At 38.4% G+C, this 23265-nt stretch overlaps 2 protein-coding genes across 2 annotated transcripts in view; both read right to left on the bottom strand.

Annotated features, from left to right (window-relative positions):
• Positions 1-1486: 1486 nt before the first annotated feature.
• Positions 1487-12787, bottom strand: sash3 (SAM and SH3 domain containing 3). Its single transcript, XM_047352780.1, has 8 exons — positions 12571-12787; positions 9627-9722; positions 6894-7028; positions 5835-5970; positions 4060-4211; positions 3554-3766; positions 3317-3461; positions 1487-2234 (listed from the first exon to the last, which is right to left on the bottom strand). Exons 1-8 carry the CDS (start codon positions 12625-12627, stop codon positions 1975-1977), a joined length of 1194 nt encoding a protein of 397 aa, XP_047208736.1. The 5' UTR covers positions 12628-12787; the 3' UTR covers positions 1487-1974.
• A 6035-nt stretch (positions 12788-18822) lies between these two features.
• The window catches only part of xpnpep2 (X-prolyl aminopeptidase (aminopeptidase P) 2, membrane-bound), a 30198-nt gene continuing 25755 nt past the window's right edge, over positions 18823-23265 (bottom strand). The window contains exons 18-21 of the mRNA XM_047354521.1: positions 22916-22975; positions 21446-21522; positions 21247-21336; positions 18823-19323 (exon numbers count right to left, since the gene is read on the bottom strand). Of these exons, the coding sequence (XP_047210477.1) occupies positions 19126-19323; positions 21247-21336; positions 21446-21522; positions 22916-22975 (425 nt within the window). The 3' untranslated portion in view covers positions 18823-19125. The remainder of the gene's footprint in view (positions 19324-21246; positions 21337-21445; positions 21523-22915; positions 22976-23265) is intronic.

The following is a 23265-nucleotide window of genomic DNA, read 5'->3' as shown; positions in this document are numbered from 1 at the left end:
TCATGGCTGTGGGTCCCAACAAAACAATATCCCAAATGATGAACCTCTCACAGAGCTCTGTTCAATCATAATCTGAAAATATAGCACAGCTGGAAACAAACTGAGTGAAGTTGACCCCACTGCCTGCCACACTCTTCATTTCTAATAAATATGGTGACAAATGATTGTGCAATGTTGAAGAATTTAATTTGTGCCACCATTATTTTAAAGACATTAATAAAAGTTTAAGAGTAGGTCATTATAGGTCAATTAGGCTCCCTTACATCACCAGTCAATCAGTTGTGCTACGTTCATGCTGGTTCGTACTGCTAAAATGTTAATTTGTGTCACTGTCATTTTTGGGCAGAAAAAAGAAACAAAGTTTGTGATGTACCTTTTGTTTGTGGCCACTAATGAACTTCATGATGGTACAAACAAAATGATAGCAGCACAAACTGAGCATAAACTATTGTGGAATGTGAAGGGGTCTAGTTGACCTTTGATGGCCCACCCATAAACCTTTATTAATATCTTCAAAATGATATTGGCAGTATTGAATCAGTATTAGCTACCACTAACAAATATATGACACCTTTTTGTTAGATTTTAAGAGTGCAGGGTGGGGCTGAAGGTAAACTGCACTCACATCTGTAAACCTTCAAAGACATGGTGGCCTAAACCTATAGGACTGGCAAGCAGAATGTTAATTAGAGTAGCAACCAAGAGGCTCTGGAGGAGCTAGCAAGAAGAAACCATTAAAAGAAAGCCATAAGAACTCCCAGTTAAAGTTTGCCACCTTCAATGAAAGCAATGTAGAAAATGAATAGATGAGACAAAAAATTTACTATCTGCATGTCTACACGCAAACACACAGCACACCAACCTGGACACGTCATATCCGTAGTGAAACATGGTGGTGGCAGCATCATGCTGAGGTGATGCCTTTGATCAGCACAACCAGGGAAGCTAGTCAGAGTTGATGGGTAAATGGATATAGCTAAATGCAGGAAGAAAACCTGTTAGACGCTGCAAAAGATGTGAGACTGGAGAGGAAGTTCACCTTCAAACAGGATGGCCACACTGACAATCAGAGCTACAATGCAATGGTTTCAGTGAATGCAAATCCATCTTTTAGAATGGCCCAGTCAAAGTCCAGACTGTAATCCAATGGAAAATGTATGCAGAGACTTTCGATGTTTATATATGATATCCATCCAATGTGACTGATCCTGAGCTCTAATGGGAAGAAGAATGGGCAAAACGTTCAGTCTCTAGAAGTGCAAAGTTGGTAGAGACATACCATTAAAGACAGGAAGCTGTAATAGTGCTGAAAGATGGTTCTACAAAGAATATTGCAAATAAGGGGCTGAAAAAATATTGCAAAAAATATTGAAAACCATGTATCCCTTTAATCACCCTAATGGAAAATAATGCATGCAAAACAAAGAAAATGTTATCCTAAAGTGTAATGAAACACCTAAAAATAACCAACGTTAGTAACACTCTACTGGTTTAAGTTTATTTAATTTATTTACAGTCACAGAAAACATCATACCAATGATATTCAAGATACACGAAAATTGTTAAGATAGTTTGCATTCATGAAGAATATACACCAAAGCATGAGAACAAACATAGTAGAATCCAGAGTAAAACCATTGAATGCTTTAGTTGAAACATTATAATACACCACAACATGCCTCTAGTAAAATAACATATTTTACAATGCAAGAAGTTCATTCAAAATAATGCTGCCATCTGTGGCAGCTGGTAACAGTGTATGCTGCTGGACTGCTCGTGTAAGCAAGCTGTGAAATCATTGTTATCATGCACATTCAGTATTTCAGCCTTCAGCTAATGGAGAACATTTTTGTTCATTATTTTAGCATTAAAGTGGCACTGTCTGCTCTCTTTTGATAAAGAGATGCTTTTATTGGCATCCACAGTCTCTCAGAAATGAGAAGGGAAATGTTTGAGCATGTTTTGCATCACCAATCACTGTCCATCATCCACTGTCAGCTCCTGCAGCTGCTCCTGGACAACCTCAACTTCCTCTGCCTGGACCTCGTGTGTCTCCTCTGACTTTTCTTCTTGTTTCTCTGTTTCCTGGTTTGACTCGTCTTCCTCTGTCTTTGGCTCCTCTCGGCCGCTCTCCAGGTTCTCTGAGCTCTCAAAGCAGCCTGAGTCCCTCGGCTCCTTGGAGTTTTCAGCTAAACTCTCCTCCACCTCTTCCTCTGGTTCAGACTCGTCTTCAGCTAAAAGAGGGAGAATCAGTCATGTTTAAGTAGAGAACATTTCAAATAAATCCTCTTATGTTTGGCTTAGCTTCAGAGAGAGATGCTATCATTGTATCATGTTCACATTCAGTGCTTACTGGCTGTTTTAAGACCTTTTCATTTCCATCAGTTCATTTCAGTTCAGTTCATTTGGACAGGTCAGACTGAACAAGATTTCCCTTTATGCTGACGATCTTTTACTCTTTATTTCAATTCCCCAGATTATTTTACTGTTTGTGTTACGTTTAGTTGCCCAGTTTGCTCACTGTTCAGGTCCAAAATAAATGTGTACAAAGATGAAGTTTTTATTTAAAATCAAGAGGCCCTTACTAAATTTCTTATTTTTTATTAAGTGCCTGTTTTTAACTTCAGGTCCCTTTCATTCTATTAGATTATGATCTCCTCCTCCTCAGTTAAAACAGCTCTCATTTGAAATCCCTGAGAAGGAAAACTGAAAAAAACATTCATCTAACACTTCAGAATTTAAAGACATTTGGTTGACCACACCTAGATTTAAACTAGAATTACAACCAACAACCAAATCATGACGAATGCTATAATAAAATTTGTACAAAAATTTACCACCGACAAAAACATGGAGTTTAAACCAACTTGGGGCCCTTTTAGCTACCATCAGCCATGACAGCTCAACTATTATTCGCCTTTTATCATCCATGTTCAAACATTCATGCATTACACAGTTAATCTCACATCAACCACTATTATGGAGGTTTGTTAATGCCTTAAAAAAGGTTTGCCTATTTCTATAACATTCAATTAATCAACAGCAAAATAATTTACTTAGTCTTTATAGTTTGACTTTACTGATTTACATAGCATTTTAAATTAAGTATCACAAGTTCTGTTTGGCTGATAAATATGTCTAAAACCCACCTATTTGTAATGTTCTTGAGGGTCCCCTGTAAGTGCTAGTGCCATAAGCAGCAGCTGAGTTTGCATATGCCTTGGCCTGGCCATTGCTAAACTGATTTTTTAACGAACAACCGAATCCTTTGCTAGACAGTTGTTTATATAATGGGTTTTGCAGTGTTTAGACCTACAGTCTCTGAGCAGGTCAGCTGCGTTCAGGATCTTGGAGCGGTGGTCTGGGTTTGTGATGTTCAGGTCGTTCAGGTGAGACTCCTTCAGTCCTGTGAAGTCCTCCAGGCTCTGGAAGCCATGCATGGACAGTAAGGAACTCAGCTCCTGAAACACAGGAAAAATGAAAGTCTTAGCAGTCTGTGATTACTGTGCAGACGGCAATCAGTGAGGTGAGTGCTCAGTCCTGTTCATCTTACCGTCAGGCCTATGCTATCCAGGACTTCCTCCAAGGTTTTGGGCTTGGATTTGGATCGGTTGCCCTTGCTGTGGCAGCGTTTCCTTCTGGTTGGCGGAGTCTCATCAGGGAGGAGGTTGACATAGATGAACTTGAAGGAACCTACTTTGTTGTTGAGCTTTCCTGTCCAGGTTCCCACTGGAGGCTTGTCGATGATGTAGATAATGTCGCCTTTCTGTAAAAAGAGACAAAGCATCAAAATGAGAGTTGGTGATCATCAAAGATCTGAAACCTTCATTAAAAACTTTCCTTTTCCCATGTTTTTTTCCTTTTAATGAACCAGAGTGTTTCAACATGCAGAAAGCAATGGGTCTTACAGATTACATTCTCCTCTCGCAGAATGGTAATCAGACTGAGCCGTCTTGCAACATAGAGCTAACAAGCTCCCAGGAGGATGACACAACAAGACAGTAGACACAGCTGAAGGCCAGATAGGAGACACTAATGAAGACCTTCTGTGAGACTCACTTGGAGTTTCAGTGATTCCACATCATAGGGGCTGGGAGTGAAGTCAGTGTGAACCACTGCGCGGCCGCAGAAAGGCCCGTTGTAAGAGCTGTCTTCCAGCCTCATGCTGTCCCTCTGGCAGTATCCACTGTCCAAGCTCTGCCTGTCGCTGCCTGAGGAGGACACACACAAAGCAGGGTTAGATCCTGACACAGAGTCCATTTATACAGATACAGCTAAAACCAGATTTGTACATTTACCGTGTGAAAAGACTCATATGTTTCCTTAACTGTCTGATATTAAGTCACTTTAAATGTTTCCTGTTTTACCTAATGCTTTAAAGTCAGGAATGTTTTATTGCTATGCCTTTAACAAAGTCACAATTTAACAATCTGAAGAAGAGAAGTGTGGATCTCATCAAGTCTGGTTCATCTTTTGGTTCAATATTGAGATGCCTGAAGGTGCCATGTTCATCTGTTCAAGCAATTATACACAAGTAAAAACACCCTGGCAATGTCCAGCCATCATACTGTTCAAGAAGGAGACAGCGGATTCAGATACAAAATGTGTGGATCAACCACAGAACAAAAGCAAAAGACCTTGCGAAGATGCTGGCTGTAGAGTTTGGCCATAATGATCATTGTTTCATTTGGAAGAAAAAAGCGGGAAGCTGGTAAACCTGAGAACACTATCCCAAGGTAAGGGGGTGACAGGATCATGTTGTGGGGTGATTTACTGCAGGAAGGACTGGTGCACTTCAAAAAATGAGCATCATGTGGAAATATTGAAGCAACATCTCCAGACATCAGTCAGGAACTGACAGTGCTTGAACACCGATGAGTCCTTCAAATGGACAATGAACCATGGCATACCACCAAATTAGTTACAAAGTGGATTAAGAAAAACAAAGTCAATGTTCTGGAGTAGCCATAACAAAGCCATGATCTCAGACGTATAAAACATTTGTGGGCAGAGCTCAGACTAAATTACAGAACGTCTGTCGGGAAGAAGGGGGCCAAACTTTCAGCAAACTATGGTGAGAAGTTTGTGGAATACCGAAATGTTTAAACTAAGTCATTGAGTTTAAAGGCAATTCTACCATTATACTACGGAAATGTGTGTAATCATCCCAATCTGAAGCAAGTTTCAAAATGTACCTCTTTTTTTTTTTTTTGCATTTAGCAAATAGAGATGTTGGTAATCCTAACTGATCCAAAGCAGGAAAAGTTTAGTCTGATTTAATGTCCGAATGTGAAAGAAAAGAAGGTTTTCTGCTTCTTTATATAGAGAATGTAAATATCTGGCATCAACTACAAGCAGGATAAACTTTTCACAAACAAGCTCAGACAGAAGGCAAAAGTTACATCTAAACATTTTTATTTAAGAGAAGAAAAGATGAGTTTGGGGGCTTTAAAATAGGGGATAAAATGTTTGGTAATTAATAGATGTGACTGATCAAATAAAAGGAGATTTCACTCACAAAAACTCAGCAAGTAGTTCCCTCTTTTTTCATTCATTGTAAATTTATTACAAAACCATAGCTTTAACCATCTGTCTGCAGATGGCATTTAATTTTCTAATGTTTCTAATCGGTTTTGACTTGACGAAATGATGGCAGCTCCAATTATTTCTGAGCACACACACTGTATTTTAAAAGCAATGAAAAGTTAAATAAAACATAAAAAACTGTGAAGAGTCACATTTTATAAACTATTTTCTTTGAGCAATTAAACTTGACCACATAAGTGTTATACATTTGGGGTTTCTGTCAAGGATTTTAACATTCACAGACTTACTGGCAGAGAGCTGGCGGCTCACTGGGCTGGGAGTTGTGTCCTCTGAGCCAGTGGAGCACACAGACGTCCTCTGTCCCGCACTCAGATCTGGAAGAAAGTCAGAGTAGACAGGGGACAGCTCCTCCCCGCTCTCCACCTGGACACAAGGAAATAAAAAAACAATGCAGTTCAAATAATGTCTTTTTTTTTAGTTAAACTGAATGATAACAAGGGTCTAACACTAAAACTAATATTTAATAAACAACCTGACAAGTCAGAATATATTAAACTAATCAGTTTTAATTATTTGAACAAGAAAATCACATTAATTCTCTTTAGTAACTTCTTGCAAAATCTTTTTTGCGGTCACCTAACTGAACTGTTGATCAAATTTACCATATAATAAATTTACCTAGCGTTAGGTCAGGTCAGGTCAGGTCAGAATCTTAATTAATCATCAGTCAGACTTTAAAATCATTACTGGCAGAAGGGAAGATTTATTTATTTATTTTACATTTAAGGAATTCATCATTGTTATTTGTTTAAAGTAAGTGAAATTGCAAGTGAAAACAGTAGTACAAATGCTATTTTTCCAAACACATGTATATTAGGTATAGCCCTGATAATATATTTTGTGTTTTAAACAAGGCCGCAAATGTATGTGTACAGCCATTGTCATTGGCTGATCTTAAATTCTGTGGTTTGCTTTAATAATTGTAGGTATTTTTCTTTATTTATTAAACTTTTAATAACCACGTTTTGCAGAAGATCTGAAGATCTGAACACAGAATTATATAAAGATATTTCTTAGGTACAATTTATAATTCTAATCTAAGATTACATTGTTGAATTATTATCTGTTAACTCTTTGTGTGTTTTGTTGGAAGATAATTTTAGGTAAAAAGTAACTTTATGCACAAATGATTTATTTGAGATTAATGCAGTGCACATTATGTCCACAAGAAGGAGACAGATAGGTCATATTTACAAGTTTTTAAATATGGTATGATGGTAATGTGGAACAGCAGCTGGTGTATTGTGGGTAATATTTTACTGTCAGGTCGTGTGTGCCATGCCTACCCCTTCCTCAGCAAGGGCCTTCTGCACCATCTTGGATGTTTTCCGGGTCATCGTACGGGAGATGACGTTGCGCCATTTTTTTCCCAATTTGCTGCCACTTTTCGCTGCTTCTTCTACTGCCACAGTGTCTCCCACCTGATATGAGAGAGAGAAGCACCAGAGCTATGTCAACACCTGTTAGGTTGTGGGAGGACAGATCATAAAAAGTATAAAAAAGTGACCCATTATTTTCTAATGTGACAAATGCTGGCTCACAACTCACACAAAAAGGGTTTGATTCTCACAGACTTGAAACCCTGCAGGTTTGTGGTCATGATATTTGAATACCCACAGAGTAACACAGCAACACCTGCAGCCTGGTGGTTCAAAGCAACTGAGGCTTTCACAGTTTCTACAAGGTAGGTATCCAGTAGCATTGATCACACAACATATTTACAGGGCAGCAGGTGCAGTCACACATGGAGGATGCAACAGCTAAGAAATGCTGAATTGTAATTGATCCCACTGGTGGTTATTGGAGGGTTAGTTTTCTCAACCCCAATCTCATATATATGTAGATATATGGTTATTTAATAGAGGTTTCACAAATAAACTGTTTTAAAGAATCTAAATTCAATTTTGAATTGTTCAGTCCAGATTTAAATGCTCTATTTATTGTGGTTTTCACAACTGTCGCAATCTTAGCCAGTTCTAATGTCAAGAAAGTCTTCATTTGAATTTACTTTTTTGCCAAAACTTAAGTAGCCCCCCTCTCTCCTACCCAGGCATTGCCATTTCATCCCATCCTACTGTCATTTTGTTCCTGCAACAAACCATTCTGTGCCCATGTAGTTAAATAACAGTGTATCAGTTTATTTCCTTAAGTTAGGTTTACTAGTTGAGTAGTTTTAGAAATTTCGTAGATGAATTGTAATAAAAATGATCCAATCTCAAAGATAATTTTATTTAATCAAATATTTTTTCTGAACGTTTGTATTCCCCCCTTTTTTCACTTATCTTTGTTCTGAGCCAGTCAATTCTTTTGATATATAATGGATTTTGATGCCTGTTTAAAACAAAATAACTCTAAGCGACATTTTGCAGGTGTGTGCTATTTATTTGCAGCACATAACCACATTTTCTTGAAGTTGACTATGAGTTATATATATAATTGCTTTAAAATACTTGTTGTCAATGCGAGTGTGAAGCGTCCCACTGGGGAGTATGAAAAATCATGCAGTGGATGGCTCCATTTTATATCTATAAGGTGTGTCCAAACCTTAAACTGGGTTTTAAAGAATCTCTGTTCAGCCTGTTAATCATGAAATTTTGAAATACAGATGATCAAATGCAGTCAAGATTTGTTTAAACTGTAAAATTGCCCTTAGGTTTTTCACCTTGTTGGAAGATTCCCATTAGATACCAACTTAAGCTTAATTAGCCAGCTGCTAATGGAAATTCTTAACTACAAACTACCTTGTAAGAACATGGGTAAAAACATGGCTTGTTTCTAGGAACAAGATGGAAGCCGGAAGAGAGGCAATGGCAACCTGTCGGTATGAAGTGAAGGACAAACTGGGGCAAAATGACCATGAACTGCCTGTGCTGACCCCTTACAGGATGACGGCTGTTCCCTGGTCACTCACTATTTTCACCTTTCTGTCTTTCCCGTCTTAATCTCTCTTTTTTAATATTTCGAAGGCACTTGTGGCCTTTTATCACAGTGTTTCAGACAGGAAATGAGCAGAAAGACAAGGAGGTAGAGCAAAGCAGCAAAGCCCTTGGGTGTCAAACCCCAGACGATATCATTAGGGACTAATGGCCTCTGTATACAGGGCGCCAACTCCACCACTACCCCACACGACGCCCTATGTTAGTCTCTTTGTAATTTCCATGGCCTATCTAATTTACTGCCTGAGCCAGATACATCCTGTAGTTACATTAATTCAATTATGTCAATTATACAACAGGAGGAGTATCTAATCTTCCCTATTTTGAAGAGTAAACTGGACCTGACACTTTAAGGCAACCAAACCCACAACACTGTGTACCTAAGTTGCCCGGACAGGACACAAACCTAGTGGTTATGAACTGTACTTCATCAAATTCTTCACTGAATAGATTCACATGTTTCCTTGCTGGCTTAAAATCAGCTGCTGCAGAGACAGAGGAAGTGTAAAATTTGAATCCTCGATCAGATTTCATGCCTAAGTTAATTCGTAGGATTAAAAACTGATAACGCTGAGTCTTAAATGCAGTTTAATCTCCAGGGAAAGGCCCATCAGACTCCTGGGTTAATGATTTCTGCTTCTGCTCAGCCAGTCTGACGCAAAGGCTCTCTGCTTGACTTGCTGTCACCAGAGGACATCCTGTCTGCTCGGTGCTGTCATCTGCACCGCACTGTTTCTCCTTTTTACTTCCTCTCTGTTTCAGTACTTCTGCACGCCTTCGTCCTCCAACTTCTACTCGCTCAACGCTGCTGAGAAGTGATTAACTCATTCTGCGAACTTTACATCAAATGTGGAGCAGACTTTTAAAAAAAAGGAAGCTCAAATAGGGCAGGTGGTCTTTCTGGATGTGGTGTGATTTTAAAGTGCTGGATTAAATTCAAGAGAAATGAGGAACATTATTAAAAATGGTGCCTATTGGAACAACCATTCAGGAACTTAGACAGACAAAGATAAAAGCATCTACTTCTACTTCCCAACCTTTTGTTTTTATGCTAAATTTGGGTGTATGAGAGGAACAACTCACATGCTCCTCTAAGTTGAATTCCTTATCTGGCACAACAGGGGAAGTGGGTTTGTGCTTCATGAAATCCTTGAAGCTGCTGGACCTCTGCAAGGTGAGCTGCAAAACATGAAAAGGCAATGAAGAAAAATTACAAACTGCAACAACAAAAGACCTAACAAAGAGGTGAAAACACAAGAAAGCATCAGTTAAGAGACTGTTGGTGCATGGTGGTTGTTGATTGGTTTTTCGTTGCAGCACTGATAACACTAAACTGTGCACACATGTGCCTTTATCTCATACGTGTCAACACTATGAATCTGCAAAAAACTGGTTTGCTCATAAAACTGAACTTTAAACAAACTCTCCCGTAATTTTTATACATTTCACTGCGATTTTCCTTAATCGACCAACAGAAAGTAGCGTATATATGTGAAGTGGAAGGAAATGATGCACATTTTTTCAATTATTTTGCAAATTACATCTGAAAGGGTGGTGCAGATTTGTAGTCTACCCCTCTGACTCAGTTTGTCAACTTTGTTAATCAGCTTTTGCTGGATTACATTTGTTGAAGGATCTTGCTGGAAATGTACGCCCGTTCTTTGCAGAATAGCTGAAGGTCTGTAGGACTGGATGGAAAGTTTCTGTGAACATCCATTTTCAAGTCTTCCCACAGATTCTTAATTGGATTTAAGTTTGGCCTTTGGGCTATTTTAACATAGATATTCTTTGATCTAAACCATTTCATTGAAGCTCTGGTTGTACATTGGGGTCATTGTCCTACTGGAAGGTGAACCTCCTCTCCAACTGATCATTTTTCATCCCCACAGTAAAATGCTGCCACCACCATTCTTTACTATGGGAATGTTTTGTTCAGGGTTAGTTTTATGCATGTAGGCCAAAAAGTTCAATTTTGGTCTTTTCTGACCCCCCTCCCCCTACATGTGTTGTGTCCAACAATGCCAGACTTGTGGAGTGCTAGACCTCCCCTACTGTCAGTTGGATCTACGTGGCTCCTCTGGAGTTATTGTGGCACTCTTGGCTGCTTTCAGATTAATGCTTGAGCATTGTCTCCATGTTCACTGATGATACATTTTATTAAATTCATTTTCAAATAGGTGGATTTTGTTTACCAGTAAGGGGACTTCTTACAGCAATTAGTTGCACTCGACCTATTAGACCACAGGTATCAAACTCGGATCCTTGAGGACAGGTGTCCTGCAGCTTTTAGATGTCTTTCTGCTTCAACACATCTGAATCAAATAATACTGTAATTAGCAGGACACTGTGGAACTTGGCTTCATGCTGAGGAGGTCATTCAGCCATTTGATTAATGTGCGTTGGACCAGGAACACATCTAAATGTTGCAGGACACCGGCTCTTAAGGACCAGAGTTTGACAACCCTGTATTAGAGTGATTAGTAATTTTTAGTTGCTCTGCTCCTCGGGAATGTGGTTTCTTGCCAAAGCTCAGTAAAAAGCATCTGATGAGATGGAAACCACACTGCATAAAAATGCCAACACCACGTATGGTGGTGATGGTATATTCATAGTTTTAGGCCATATAAAGCATTCTGCAAGTAACCCAGAAAGTTCAGCTTAGTGGTGGGCTTTATTTAGGGGTATCAGAGTAAAGGGGGCTGAATACATGTGTATGGTTTGCTTTTCAGAAATGTATTTGCAAACTTTTAAAAACCAGGAATCTTTTTCCAACCATGACTCTGTGCTCCTTTGTATTGGTCTGTGATAAAAATCTCAGTAAAATACATAGAATTTTGTGGTTATAATGTGATGCAACGTTCAAGGAGCCTGAGTACTGTTGCAAGGCCCTGCAGGTGATGGAGGGAACGACACCATCCAGGTTTCTTCCAGGTTGAATCTTTCCTGGTATGATTTCCACCGTATAGTAATCAGGATGTCAGAAAATAGGAAATACTGATCTGTATACTTCCTCATCATCGATGTTTTACATTTTGTGTTTGTCCAATCCCTGAAATTTATTTTTGTAAAAAATAGACACTTTTTGCATATAATCTAAAATTAGGGCCTACTAATAACCAAAACAGCTGCGATTTTCACTCCTTTGCATAATTTTCCACAAGCAGAGTTTCTTCTAGCTGTGGTGGAAATTCTTAGTCTAAATTTCCATCGAACCGTGTCGCAACGCAAAAGCCTTATCGTGGCTCATCCTTCTGTCTCTCTTTGTTGAAACCACAGGAAATGGGCAAAGCTTAAGCAATTGTTGCCAGCCAATCATTGCAGAAGTGCACTCAGTGTCTGCAAAGTTAAAGCCCTGAAGAAATAAAAACCCCAGTGAAGTCAAACGAACCCAGTGACCTTTAATATCTCGGGTTTTGCTGCAACACATTCAAGTAAACTGAAAAGTTCTGAAAACTGAAGCCACAATGATGAGGTTCTCCAGCCTTGATTGCTCCCTGTGATAACTGTGTGTATGAAAATGTTTTCCGAGAACAAAAATGATGAGATGTGTAAAGACAAGGTATCAATCAGACCGCAGGAGCAGAGCTGAGGATGGAAAATAGGGGCACTGGTGTCGTGTGGGAGGCTTGCTGAGTTGGTGACAGCTGGAGATGAAGCCACCAGAAGCCACAGAGCTTTTTCTGACTCAATCTGCATCTGCAATGAATCACCAGGCCAGATAAGAGGAATTCACGAAACATAAGCTGCAGCACGTAGTCAGAAAATATAGAAAATTACCTACTTTAATAAACATATGAGAGATTTTAAAATTGTGCGGTTGTGAGTTTTTTCAGGTTGACCGCAGAGCTCTGCACTAACTTGAGCTGACATCCTGTGTTTAAAAGACATGTAGACAAAGCCAGTTGAGTGTGATGGTGTTTACTAGAGTTTTACAACAAGAGAGTAAAAAACTTAAAGCTCAGTTTTGTGGACACCAGTCATGCTTTGTTCCTACTTTCCAAAAGCAAAGTCAGAACCAGAAACTCACCTTTTTCTTCTGTGTTTGCTCCTTCTCCGAGGCGTTTGATGGCCTTCGCCTCAGCATCTTCTTCCGCTGTGATCCACTTATTTCTCCAGACAAGAAAAGATGCAAGAAGATCTGCACAGTTTTTAATCACTTAAGGATATCTGTCACTGTGCTGTCTCAAGCCAGAGCGAGGTGAAGAGAAAGAGAAGAGGCTGAGGTGCACTCTGTTGCAGAAGAGTGAAGTGCACAAGTCAGGAAGTCACATGGGTGCGTTGAAACCAAAAAGGCAAACCCTATTTCTGCTGCTCAGGACCACAAAAAGGCTACTGGGTTGGTTACACACATTACTCATGATTGTGGGAGATGTGTCTTCTTCAAAAATTTAACTAACACACTTAATAGCTTTAAGACACCATTACGACAAGTTCTGAAAAGATTTAAGAGTGAATGCAGTTTATCAGAGAAGGTTTTTAAAGTGTAAGTTGCTCAGAATCAGTGTGTTCAGTCAGATAAAAGCTTCATGACATTGTTTAGAGGGTGTTGTATTTATTTCAGTAATAAACCCCTCTTAACATATTCCCCACCTGTTAATTCCTACCATTCAGACCAAAGGACAGTTTCAGGTTTACAGTTTTACAGTCAGGGTGTCTAAATGTAGTCATAATGAGCACATGTGAAGTGTGGAAGTGAAAGACATCCAAAGATTACATATCTGGAAACTGCAACGGCTGTGCAGCTGCAAACCACTGCGGCTACAAGACCCAAAAAATCTCCAGGCCAGGCCAATCCCAGCAGGAAATGTTTGTGCACCAAATAACTTGGGAGATAAATTTGTCGCAAAGTCAGTCACAAGTTAAAGTACTCAAAGTTTCCATAAAAGACGTCCTTTAGACAAAAATACCCGGGTGACTCAGAAAAATGTGTGTGCTTTTTTTTGCAGAAGGCAAAAACAAGCTCTGGTGCAGAGAGGGAAGTTTGGTGCAAGGCAACTTCAGCTTGTTATTTCAGTGGTGTAAAAACCACATGATAAAAGGATGCCCTGTTTGAGTTTCCTGTCACTTGACTGCAAGTTGGCAGCAAACTCCTGCATCTGCCTTAATGATCACAAAGGTATGAAAACAATAAACAGCAGCTGAGTGGAGTTCAAAAGACATATTCACCGTAAAAATATCAAAAGAATGACAGATTACAAGTAAAGGCTCTTCAGTCAAATGTTAAATGTCCCTGTGTCACAAAAATTTACTTAATCTATATGATGTGAAAGTGTATTATACATAAATACCTGTCTGAAAATACAACCATTTCTTCTTAGTTTTGTTGATTTATTGAAATGTTTAAACTGGTTATGTATGTTTAGGTTCATATCTGCAACTAAAACCAACCGACACGCATGGTGTTGACTACAGCATTAATAAAAAATAGAAAATAAACGAAATAATGTAGGTTCAGCCACTAGTTGTGCTGTGGAGCAGCATTTTTTTTTTACTATGCTGTGTCCCCACTTTATTTACATTCTAGATGTAAACATTGATGCAGTTATAACTCAATCTATTTATAGATGAGTGAGGTTTCTCTTTTGCTTCTGCTTTAAACAATAAGGACTCCAGGGTGTCACATTCAGAAAGTTCTGACAGGAAAATTGTCCCAAAACATACAAAACTGGTTGTGGAATCAATGAAGCAGATTTCTCAGCCCCAAGATCAACTCTAATGAAAAATTAATTGACTGACTGGTATTTGTTCCAGGACCAAGCAATTCAGAATTGTGCTGCAAGCTTGTTGATGGCCACAAAAAGCAGATTTAACACAAACCTCTCCAAAAATGTAACATTCAAGCTTGATTGAAATTTGCTTCTGCTGACACAGAATGAGAAGCAGAGAACCCTCCAAACCCCATTTAGTGCAATATATAATGAAGTAGTGGACAGTATGATGACAGGGATAAACACGTGTTTACATCATTACAGAGACAAAAAAGCATTTTGTTTGATTCATTAAGAAATTCTACTTTGACAGATTTCAATCTCTCTCGATTCTTTTTTTTAAGCATAAATGCCTATTTACTTTAGATCTCCACAACAACAACTGTAAGTGTAAGTTTCTTATTCTTTCATGGGTTCCCTACATAATACATCATTTTACACAGAGTAAACTTGTTAAATGGAAACAAGAAGTATGTTGATGCACTACATAACATTATCATACATACACTTTTATTTATAATTCAATTCAGTTCATTTTAATTTATTTAGTGCCAATTCACAACACATGGCACTTTATAAAGTCATTTCAATCAAATCATACAAATTTCAAGTCAGGTACATACATTCCAAGGAATCCTAATTAGCAAACAGTGCAGTCTCATTCAGTTTATTATTCAAATTGGTTGTAAAGTTTTTCTGTCTAAGGAAACTCAGCAGATTGCATCGAGTCAGTGACTTGCAGCATTCTCCCCTTCTGGATGGGCATAGAAAAACAGTTGCTTGCATTGACTTTGCAGCAATCCCTCATACTGAGCATGCATGTAGCGACAGTGGAGAGGAAAAACTCCCTTTTAACAGGAAGAAACCCCCAGCAGAACCAGGCTCAGTGTGAGCGACCATCTGCTACCACTGACTGGGGGTTTGGGAGAACAGAGCAGAGACACAAAGAGAACAAAGAAGCACTCATCCAGGAGTACTTTCTATAGGAAAGAAAAGTGAAACATTAATGGTTGTAGCTCCTTCAGTGGCTTCATCTAGGAGAGAAAGACTGTTAAGCAGATAAACTCTAAGCCAGTTTTCAAGTCTAGAGTATGAAAGAGAGCACATACAGTTAGTCACAGTAAACGCTCAGTCAGTAGCTATGTCTAGGAGAGAGACAAGGTTAAACACTGAAAGACAGGGCCAAGTGTATAATTTGTATAAGGTGAGCATTAAGTTGTTGGCAGCAGCAGCAACTCAGCCCATTTAGAGAAAAGCATCATCACATACTAGTTGTTCCTTTTGTCAATTTACCAAGAAAAAAACTAGAAAAATGCATGAGCAATGCTTTCTAAGCACCGTCCAAGTCAGTTTTAAAGGTTTTTGGTCACAGGACTGTGTAAAAGCGGGGTGGGGCGTGTTTCACATTTACACCTTTAAGATGCAAAAAGAGTTTCTGGAAACGAGGCGACCAGAGCTGTGCAAAGCTGCTGCATGAAGATTAAATATATCTGGCACAACAGGCTGAATGGTAAAAAAATAAGCTGTGAACCAAAAATCTATTCACTGATGCTAGAAAGAAAAATATGAAAGAAAACTATATATTGTCTGTTTGCTGGAACATACTGAAACAAAGCCTGGGTACAACGCGGGCAACTAAAAAATAGGATTTTGTGGTATTTGAAGGAAATTAGATACGTTTTTGGCAAAAAAAGCTTATTTACTTTTCTCATAAAGAGTTTGGGTAGAGTAACTAACAGTGGCTCATCAAGTAAGCATTTCTGATTATGTTTAAATAATGTTAAATAGGTATGACACAAAATTCAGTTAAAAGAGGCAGACAGAGATTATTTGAAACTACAGGATGAATATTGTCTTTGGGAAGTAGTTTAATATTGACTAACATAATCTCATTCTGGACATTTTAGAAAGCTCTACTTTCTAATGTTACAGAGCACTTAGGCCAAACATTACTCCTATCACTGGCAGGTTTATATATTTATGTTTTGAGTGGCCCAACCCGGGTCCCATTGAATCTAATAAAAAAAGTTGGCAGAGGAGTTAAAGATTAGGGATGATAGCAAGGAGGTCTTCCAACCTAAAAGACTTGGAGTTCATATCCAAAGATCAATCACCATTAACCGGTGGAAACATGCAGAAAGTATTGGTACCCTCGCTGTTAAATCTTGATAAACCAGCTTTTTGTCAATAGAACAGTGGTTAGTCTTCGTTTATACATTTAAAAAGATTTGAGCTTTCACGGGAGGTGTTGGGGCCATTCATTTTGGTCGCACATTTTGACACACGCAGCTCTGACGTCACTGGGAGCATAAACTGAGATGCAGAGTTTCGTTGCCATTTCCCACGTGTCTCACAGGACAGCGCACCGGAGGCGCATATCTGGATAGACAAAAGCTCGCAGGCAGACTTTTGCTCCACAAGGCCATTCCCGGAAGAGCTTTAAAGCTGCAAATATGTCTGATACAAGAAGGTCAGAAGATTTATTTGCCAATCGAAGACCACGCCGACACCCGGCGCAGGTGAAAACCTACAGAGGTTCTATGTCCAAGGAGATGAGTTTTCCTCCTTGCAGTCGACTAACGGTTCATCTTTTCCCCTCCTGGACGGATAAGAAATTACAGTTTTTTCCTTTAATTTGATCACGGACGCGTGGTCCCCCTCCCCTCCTTTTTCTTCAGAACTGATCCATCCTCAACCAGTGGAAAGCAGAAATCAACTTCAAAGTAATGTCGTTCTTTTCATATTAAACCATAGTTAGTCTCAGGGATTAACTTGTTGCATGCAATACTGATTGAAGTGTTTTATGCTGAGCTGTGTTTTGATTTGCTACGCAAGCGCTGCTGAATTGTGTGTGGTTAATGTTTTGTCCGGCTGATCTCTAATCTATAGATGCAAATCGTTACCATATTTCAAATGAAAAAGCATTTTCAGAAATGCTTTTTCATTTTAAGAATGTGGTTGCATTGTTTGACCCATAAGTAAAATTAGTAATCAATAATCCTATTTGCATCTTAAAATGAAAAAGCATTTCTGAAAATACTTTTTCATTTGAAATATGGTAACGATTTGCTTCCATACTAATCAGAAGTTGGACTTTTAAAAGTTTTTCATTCAAGGCAGCTGCGGTCTGGGCCTCACCCGACCACTCTTTGTTCCAGTTTTATTGCTGGAGTTTTTCCACCTCAGAGTTTATGACTCTTTGTCAAGATTTGGGGCGATCAGCTGGTTGTGGCTAAAGGGGTGTGGCCCCACGTTTTATCAGCTGATCGCTGCAATCGAGACATCAACACAACAGGAGGACTTCTTTCCATTTAACCCAAATTACACATTTTGACCATAAAACTACTGGTTTGATCTTCATAGACACTAAATGCGCATTTATGTTTTTCTTTTATTACTATTGTTAGGTAGTCATTGTTATTCCCTTTGTGTAGAACGGTGCTTGTTAGTTAGGTGAAGGTTTTTGGACCAGAATAATGGTATATCAGGAATATTTGGCTTCAATAAATCTTCATATATATAATTAAGAGAAGCGTTTGTGTTTATTTCGTGCAAGAGTGATTTATCTGTCAAAACAAGGTCGAAGTTCCCCCAGCTTAAACAGTGACAGTTAGAGGTTTTGGTAATTTGTAAGTATTAAAGAGCTTTGAGCCCATAATCACAACACCAGAGGATATCTCTGATTTCTATTCATAAGTAATGATTTTTGGTTGAGAAATACTCGTACTCGTACTCGTACTCGTCGTCTTCCGCTTTATCCGGGACCGGGTCGCGGGGGCAGCAGACTCAGCAGAGACGCCCAGACGTCCCTCTCCCCAGGTTAAGAAATACATTTTTTTCAAATTATCATTTTAAATTATAATTCTTGATGAATATTAACAATCAATAATCATAATCCTTACAGAGGGTACTTTGATCATTCATCTTTGAACACTCTCTCTAGGTATTCCAGAGTCCTGAGTCCTCTCTTATGCTTTTTTCTCTTCAGCTGAACCTCTGGGTTAATGTTGTCCCGTCTGAAAAGATTCCTAGGGCCATAGACGGGAGGTGGAAAAACAGGCCCCCATCATCATAGATCCTCTACCACGCTTCAGACTGTGCAAGAGGTGCTTTTTCCACATTTATGGCATATTTATTGACGTGTTTATGGCAACTGGAGTGTTGTTGCTAAAAAGCTTAATCTTAGTCTGATTTCATGACAGCACACAAGTAGGGTTTAGCAAACTGGCAAGACATAAAAAGGACTCCTTATTAGCATGCCCCCTAAATGACTGTAGATAAACAACATGTTTAAAGCTTGCAACGGTGACCTTTTGACCCCAGTGTAGATTTCTTTGCGGCAATTCTCTTATTCTGACATTTAGAGATTTTTCTTACTCCCTCTCCCTTTCAATCCTGCTCTCTGTGTTGTGGCAAGATTTACATGCGTGCTCAACCAGTCCATCCATCCATCCATCCATCCATCCATCCATCCATCCATCCATACATCCATCCATCCATCCATCCATCCATTTTAGGTTACATAAAATTTTTAAAAGGTTAAGCAATCAGCAACAACTTCATCCACATCATTGTTTCAAAGTGTGACACTTTATTATTAAAATATCCATTATATTAGCTGGTCATAATTGCCTAGTGTAAAAACTCATAAGCTATAACATCAATAATCAAACAAAATATATTTTTAAACACTGAACAACACAAAATCATACATTTACTCAAGTATTTAAAATAATTAAATATATCTTACAATTTAAATTGAAAATTAAAAAATTATAAATGTCTGTGTGAACCTGGTGTAGCTGCTCAGTAGAGACTGCATACTGGTAAATTTTGAGTGCAAGTCTGTTGAGAAGTGTGATAGGATGTGGTCCTCAGACAATGTTGTGCAGAGCGAAGACCAGAGCGATGAGGGTCAGGGAGGAGGAAGAGACGGAGGCAGAGGATCCAGCTTCGGTGAAAGGCTCTGTGTTTCTGAGCATCCAGTCCTTCTCCTCATGCAGCCCCTGTTTGTCGAGCTCAGGGCCCAGTAGCTGCCGAATTTTCTCATAGTAATTATTCAACCACTGAAGCTGGAGACAGAAATACAAAGTGCTGAACTACATTTGCAAATACACTCAAAGTGTTGTCTTAACATGTTTTTTGCTGACATCACAAACTAACTTATAGCATTTTGTTTCTACCATTGTTTGTTCTGATCAGGTAACTAAAGAACTAGGGAAAATATCTCACTAATAAAAAATGTTTATTATTGTTGCAAAAAAACAACTGGAATATAATGGTTGGTTCATTCTAGATTTGAAAGTTTGGTTCTTGTTCTCTCTTAACAAGAATAGACAATTTTGCCAAATGCTAACATCTGCAACAGGTTTGAACTGTCTACACAAACAAATGGGCAAATTTACATTGCATCTGTTTTTGTAGAACCAGCTTCTTAAAGGAACATGCTATTTCCTAGCTGATCATTTTAAATGCTACTTCTTCTGATAAGAGTATCCTAGGGATAGCATTGGGCATGTGTGTAGGACTAAGCGTAACACTAAACCTGCTGTGACATAGTTTCTGATCTTACCACAAATGTTTGTTTATAAAATAGTTTTTATGTGGGTCAAAACATGAAATCCTGTGACGCATTTAAAGCATATGTGTTGTTCATAATGAGCTGTTGTTTCATGTTATTTTTGCTGTGGCATCCAGACGTGTTTTCTATAATCTTCCTTGTGATCTGACCATCTTGGGATGAAAGTCAAATTCAATTCAGTTGATTTCTATTCTATTCTATAGGTCATAGTCCCCTGTTAAATCAGCCGCACCAAGTATTTGGCATGCTGAGGTGAGTGAATCTTCATTAGAGCAGATAAAGTGTCAGCACAGCAAAGCATAAGAGTAAGAAATGTACTTTGGAGAATCAAAGATAATTTAATTTTGGCTAACAGCAGAGTACATTTAAGAGACAACGTCCGTCTTTTAAAAGAAAAGTAACTCAAAACCTTCTTAAACATTTGTGAAATAGTACACAGAGTTTTTACACCCTGACAACTTTTATATGAGACTGCTGTTTTTTGGTGTTATTTTCATAACTGGAACAAACCAAGGCTGCAATGCTAACGGTGTGTGAAGTAGCTAAATTATCCTGCCATGAACAAGGTGACCCTGTAACTAACAGTTTTTCCTCTGGATAATTTTTTTTTTTTTAACTAGAAAAACAATAGCAACAGCCATAGCAATCTGTCTTTTGTGGCAGTAATAAAGGACATGATGATAGCAATTATTTGAACATCAAGTAATGTTTTGAAATGTAGTTTTATATGGCAACATTCCACTTTTTAATGGAGCCTTTTATAAGCTTGGGTCAACTATTTGAATTTATCAGTCAAATTTAGACAGTCAAACTGCTGGTATATTGCAGGTAAGGTACTCTTGACTCTTAACTACTCATCATAGCTCCAATTGAAAATCCTTTCTATTAAAAGTCAAAACATGTTTGATCTAATTGTAGCACTGGATGCAGAGTGGAGTGAAAAACTGAACTTTGCATTGTGTATGTTGAAATATTTGAATGCCTTTTTTAGCTGTTATTATATATTTCTACTTACGATACCGAAGACAAAAAGATGATATTAAGGCTACCTAAATATAGATTTGTAAAAACATTGACCAGTTAACAATACATTAAAGCTTGAAAAAAATATGTTAGGTTAAAAAGAAACAAAAAAAGAGAAGCTGATTTCACACATGGTTTTGTTTTCTTTTACTTTGTTTCGATCTTAAAGCTGCAGAGAAGCTCACACCACAAGTGTGAGTGGGGGATTTTAGGAGGAAGCTAGAACTCTAGTTTCAGGAAAAAGGAAGACAGGGTCCATGTCACACTAACGTATACCCCAGAGGTATTTACATTTTAAACAGGAAACCGATGCCAGCACGTTATAGTTCATGAGTCTGCATCTGCCTGATGTTTTGTAATTGAGAGATTGCTTCTGTAAAATATTTCTTACCTGTTTTGAACTGAGGAGCAAGGTGTCAACAAGCTTTCTGTCATAAGGGACCAGTGACACAGTGTCAAATGTGAGGAAGTTATGTCCGTACTGATAGACAGAAAGGTCCATTAATGAAAAAGTTACAATGAAAAACATGCGGCGATGCAGAATCACCAACATTTTCCTGATGATCTGCAAAGTTCTGTTTTCTCTCTACCTTCGTGTGAACAGGTATGGTCACGGCGATATCTTCAATCCGTATGCCAAAGTCATTCTCTTTGTAATATCCAGGTTCTGCAACAAAAAAGAAACAGATAAACACATCCAGTGCTCTCTAACAGATTGTTTGTGTTTTTGCTGTTTGTCACACTTAAATGTTTCAGACCCTCAAACAAATCAATATCAAATTCAGACAAAGATAACTTGAGTTAATGCAAAAAGCTGTTTTCAAATAATTTAATTTTTGAAAGCTCAAAAGCTATCCAAAGCAACTTGACCCTGTGTGAAAAATGTATTGCCCCCTGAACCTAATAAGTGGTTGCTCTACCCTTGAGACCAACAACTGCCATCAAGTGGCAGCGATAACTGATAATTAGTCTTTTACATCGCTGTGGAGGAAATTGTTGTCCACATCTCATTGCAGCATTGTTTGGATTTAGCCACATTGAAGGGGTTTCTATGAACACTTTTTAAGGCTTTGACTAGGGCACTCTTAAACCTGCCCTCACACTAACACCACCATGTTTGACTGTCGATAAATGTTCTTTGCTTGTTAGTTTTGAACCAGATGTAAGGGACACAAACTTTCCACTGAGAATGGTTTACCAAAAGTCTTGGAGATCATCAAGATGTGTCTTGGATTGTTTTGTTCAGCTGTGTTTTTTTGAGTGAGGCCTGCTGTGCTTTAGATAATGTTCTTTTGTGACCTTCTGAATGAGTTATCAATGTGCTCTTGTAGTAATTTTGGGAGGTCAGTCACTCCTGGAAGGGTTCACCACCGTTCCATGTTTTTTTTCCATTTGTGGATAATGCCTCTCACTGTGGTTCTCTGGAATGCCCAAGACCTAGATAATAATTTGTAACTTTTCCCTTTCTGATTTATCTCAATAACTTTTTCCTCATCTTGTTCTCGATTTTTTTCAGATCATGACATGACATGATATGTTGCTTTTCAGTTCCTTTAGCTTTCATGTTGTGAGACAGGTACAATTTAAGTGATTTCGTGATCTCACAAGTGTGGTTAATCACAATTTATTCATTAATTTGGAATATTCTCTTTGTACATAATCAGATTATCTTTGTCTGATATTAAAATATGTTTCTCGATCTGAAATACAGTTAATTTCCCTCTCTAGAGTTTCAGACATGTTTTTAAATTACTTGACCTTTAGGAAATGATTTCAGTTTGGTTCATTGGTATCCACCTCTGGTCCCATTGTCCAGCATACACCTGTCCCTGCTCTAACACAATGGATTTATATCCCTGCTTTACCTCTTTAGCATGCCATCAAGGTCAACACTGGCCTTCTAATGAACCACTTATTTATATGAGATATATCAGGAAAACTTGTCAATGAGGCAGGACACCAGTCCTGAATGACTGGAGCTGGGCACCAGTCTATGTGTAACACACAAGCACGTTGGTTTTGCATTATCCTGAGAGGTGATGAATTTACAAAGAGCTCACCAATAGATGTAAACATGCCAGCTTTAAAGGGAATATTGTTGTTCTGAAATCCAACTGGCCCTGTAAACACATCAGAATAAAACATCATGTAAAACATTATAAAGCAGGAAAACGGCAGAAGCAAAACCACTAACATATCTAACATGACATCTCAAACATCTGCTTTTGCAGCTAGATTTAGGGTGTTCCTGTTTTAAACCAGGGTTTAAGCAGAGATTGGAGAAGAACAAATAGGAAAGCTGGATAGTTTTTCTCCATGCTATGTTTGTGATAGAATAAACTTATCTTAATGGGACAAGGTTGGGTTATGTTAGACTCAAAAACCTGCTTAAAAAAGAAAAACAAATACT

Source organism: Girardinichthys multiradiatus, chromosome 23 (genome assembly GCF_021462225.1).
Source record: "Girardinichthys multiradiatus isolate DD_20200921_A chromosome 23, DD_fGirMul_XY1, whole genome shotgun sequence".
Classification (NCBI taxonomy): Eukaryota; Metazoa; Chordata; class Actinopteri; order Cyprinodontiformes; family Goodeidae; genus Girardinichthys; species Girardinichthys multiradiatus.
Note: the sequence above shows the minus strand (reverse complement) of the source record. Positions and strands in the feature narration are given on the sequence as shown.

Bases quoted from the DNA above. Each gene is read 5' to 3' on its own strand.
- sash3 (XM_047352780.1), bottom strand. From the start codon at position 12,627: ATGCTGAGGCGAAGGCCATCAAACGCCTCGGAGAAGGAGCAAACACAG. The intron at 5,971-6,893 runs GTAGGCATGGCA...CCTTGTGTCCAG, and splicing joins AGGCCCTTGCTGAGGAAGGG to GTGGAGAGCGGGGAGGAGCT. The intron at 2,235-3,316 runs GTAGGTCTAAAC...TCCCTCTTTTAG, and splicing joins AGCTGACCTGCTCAGAGACT to CTGAAGACGAGTCTGAACCA.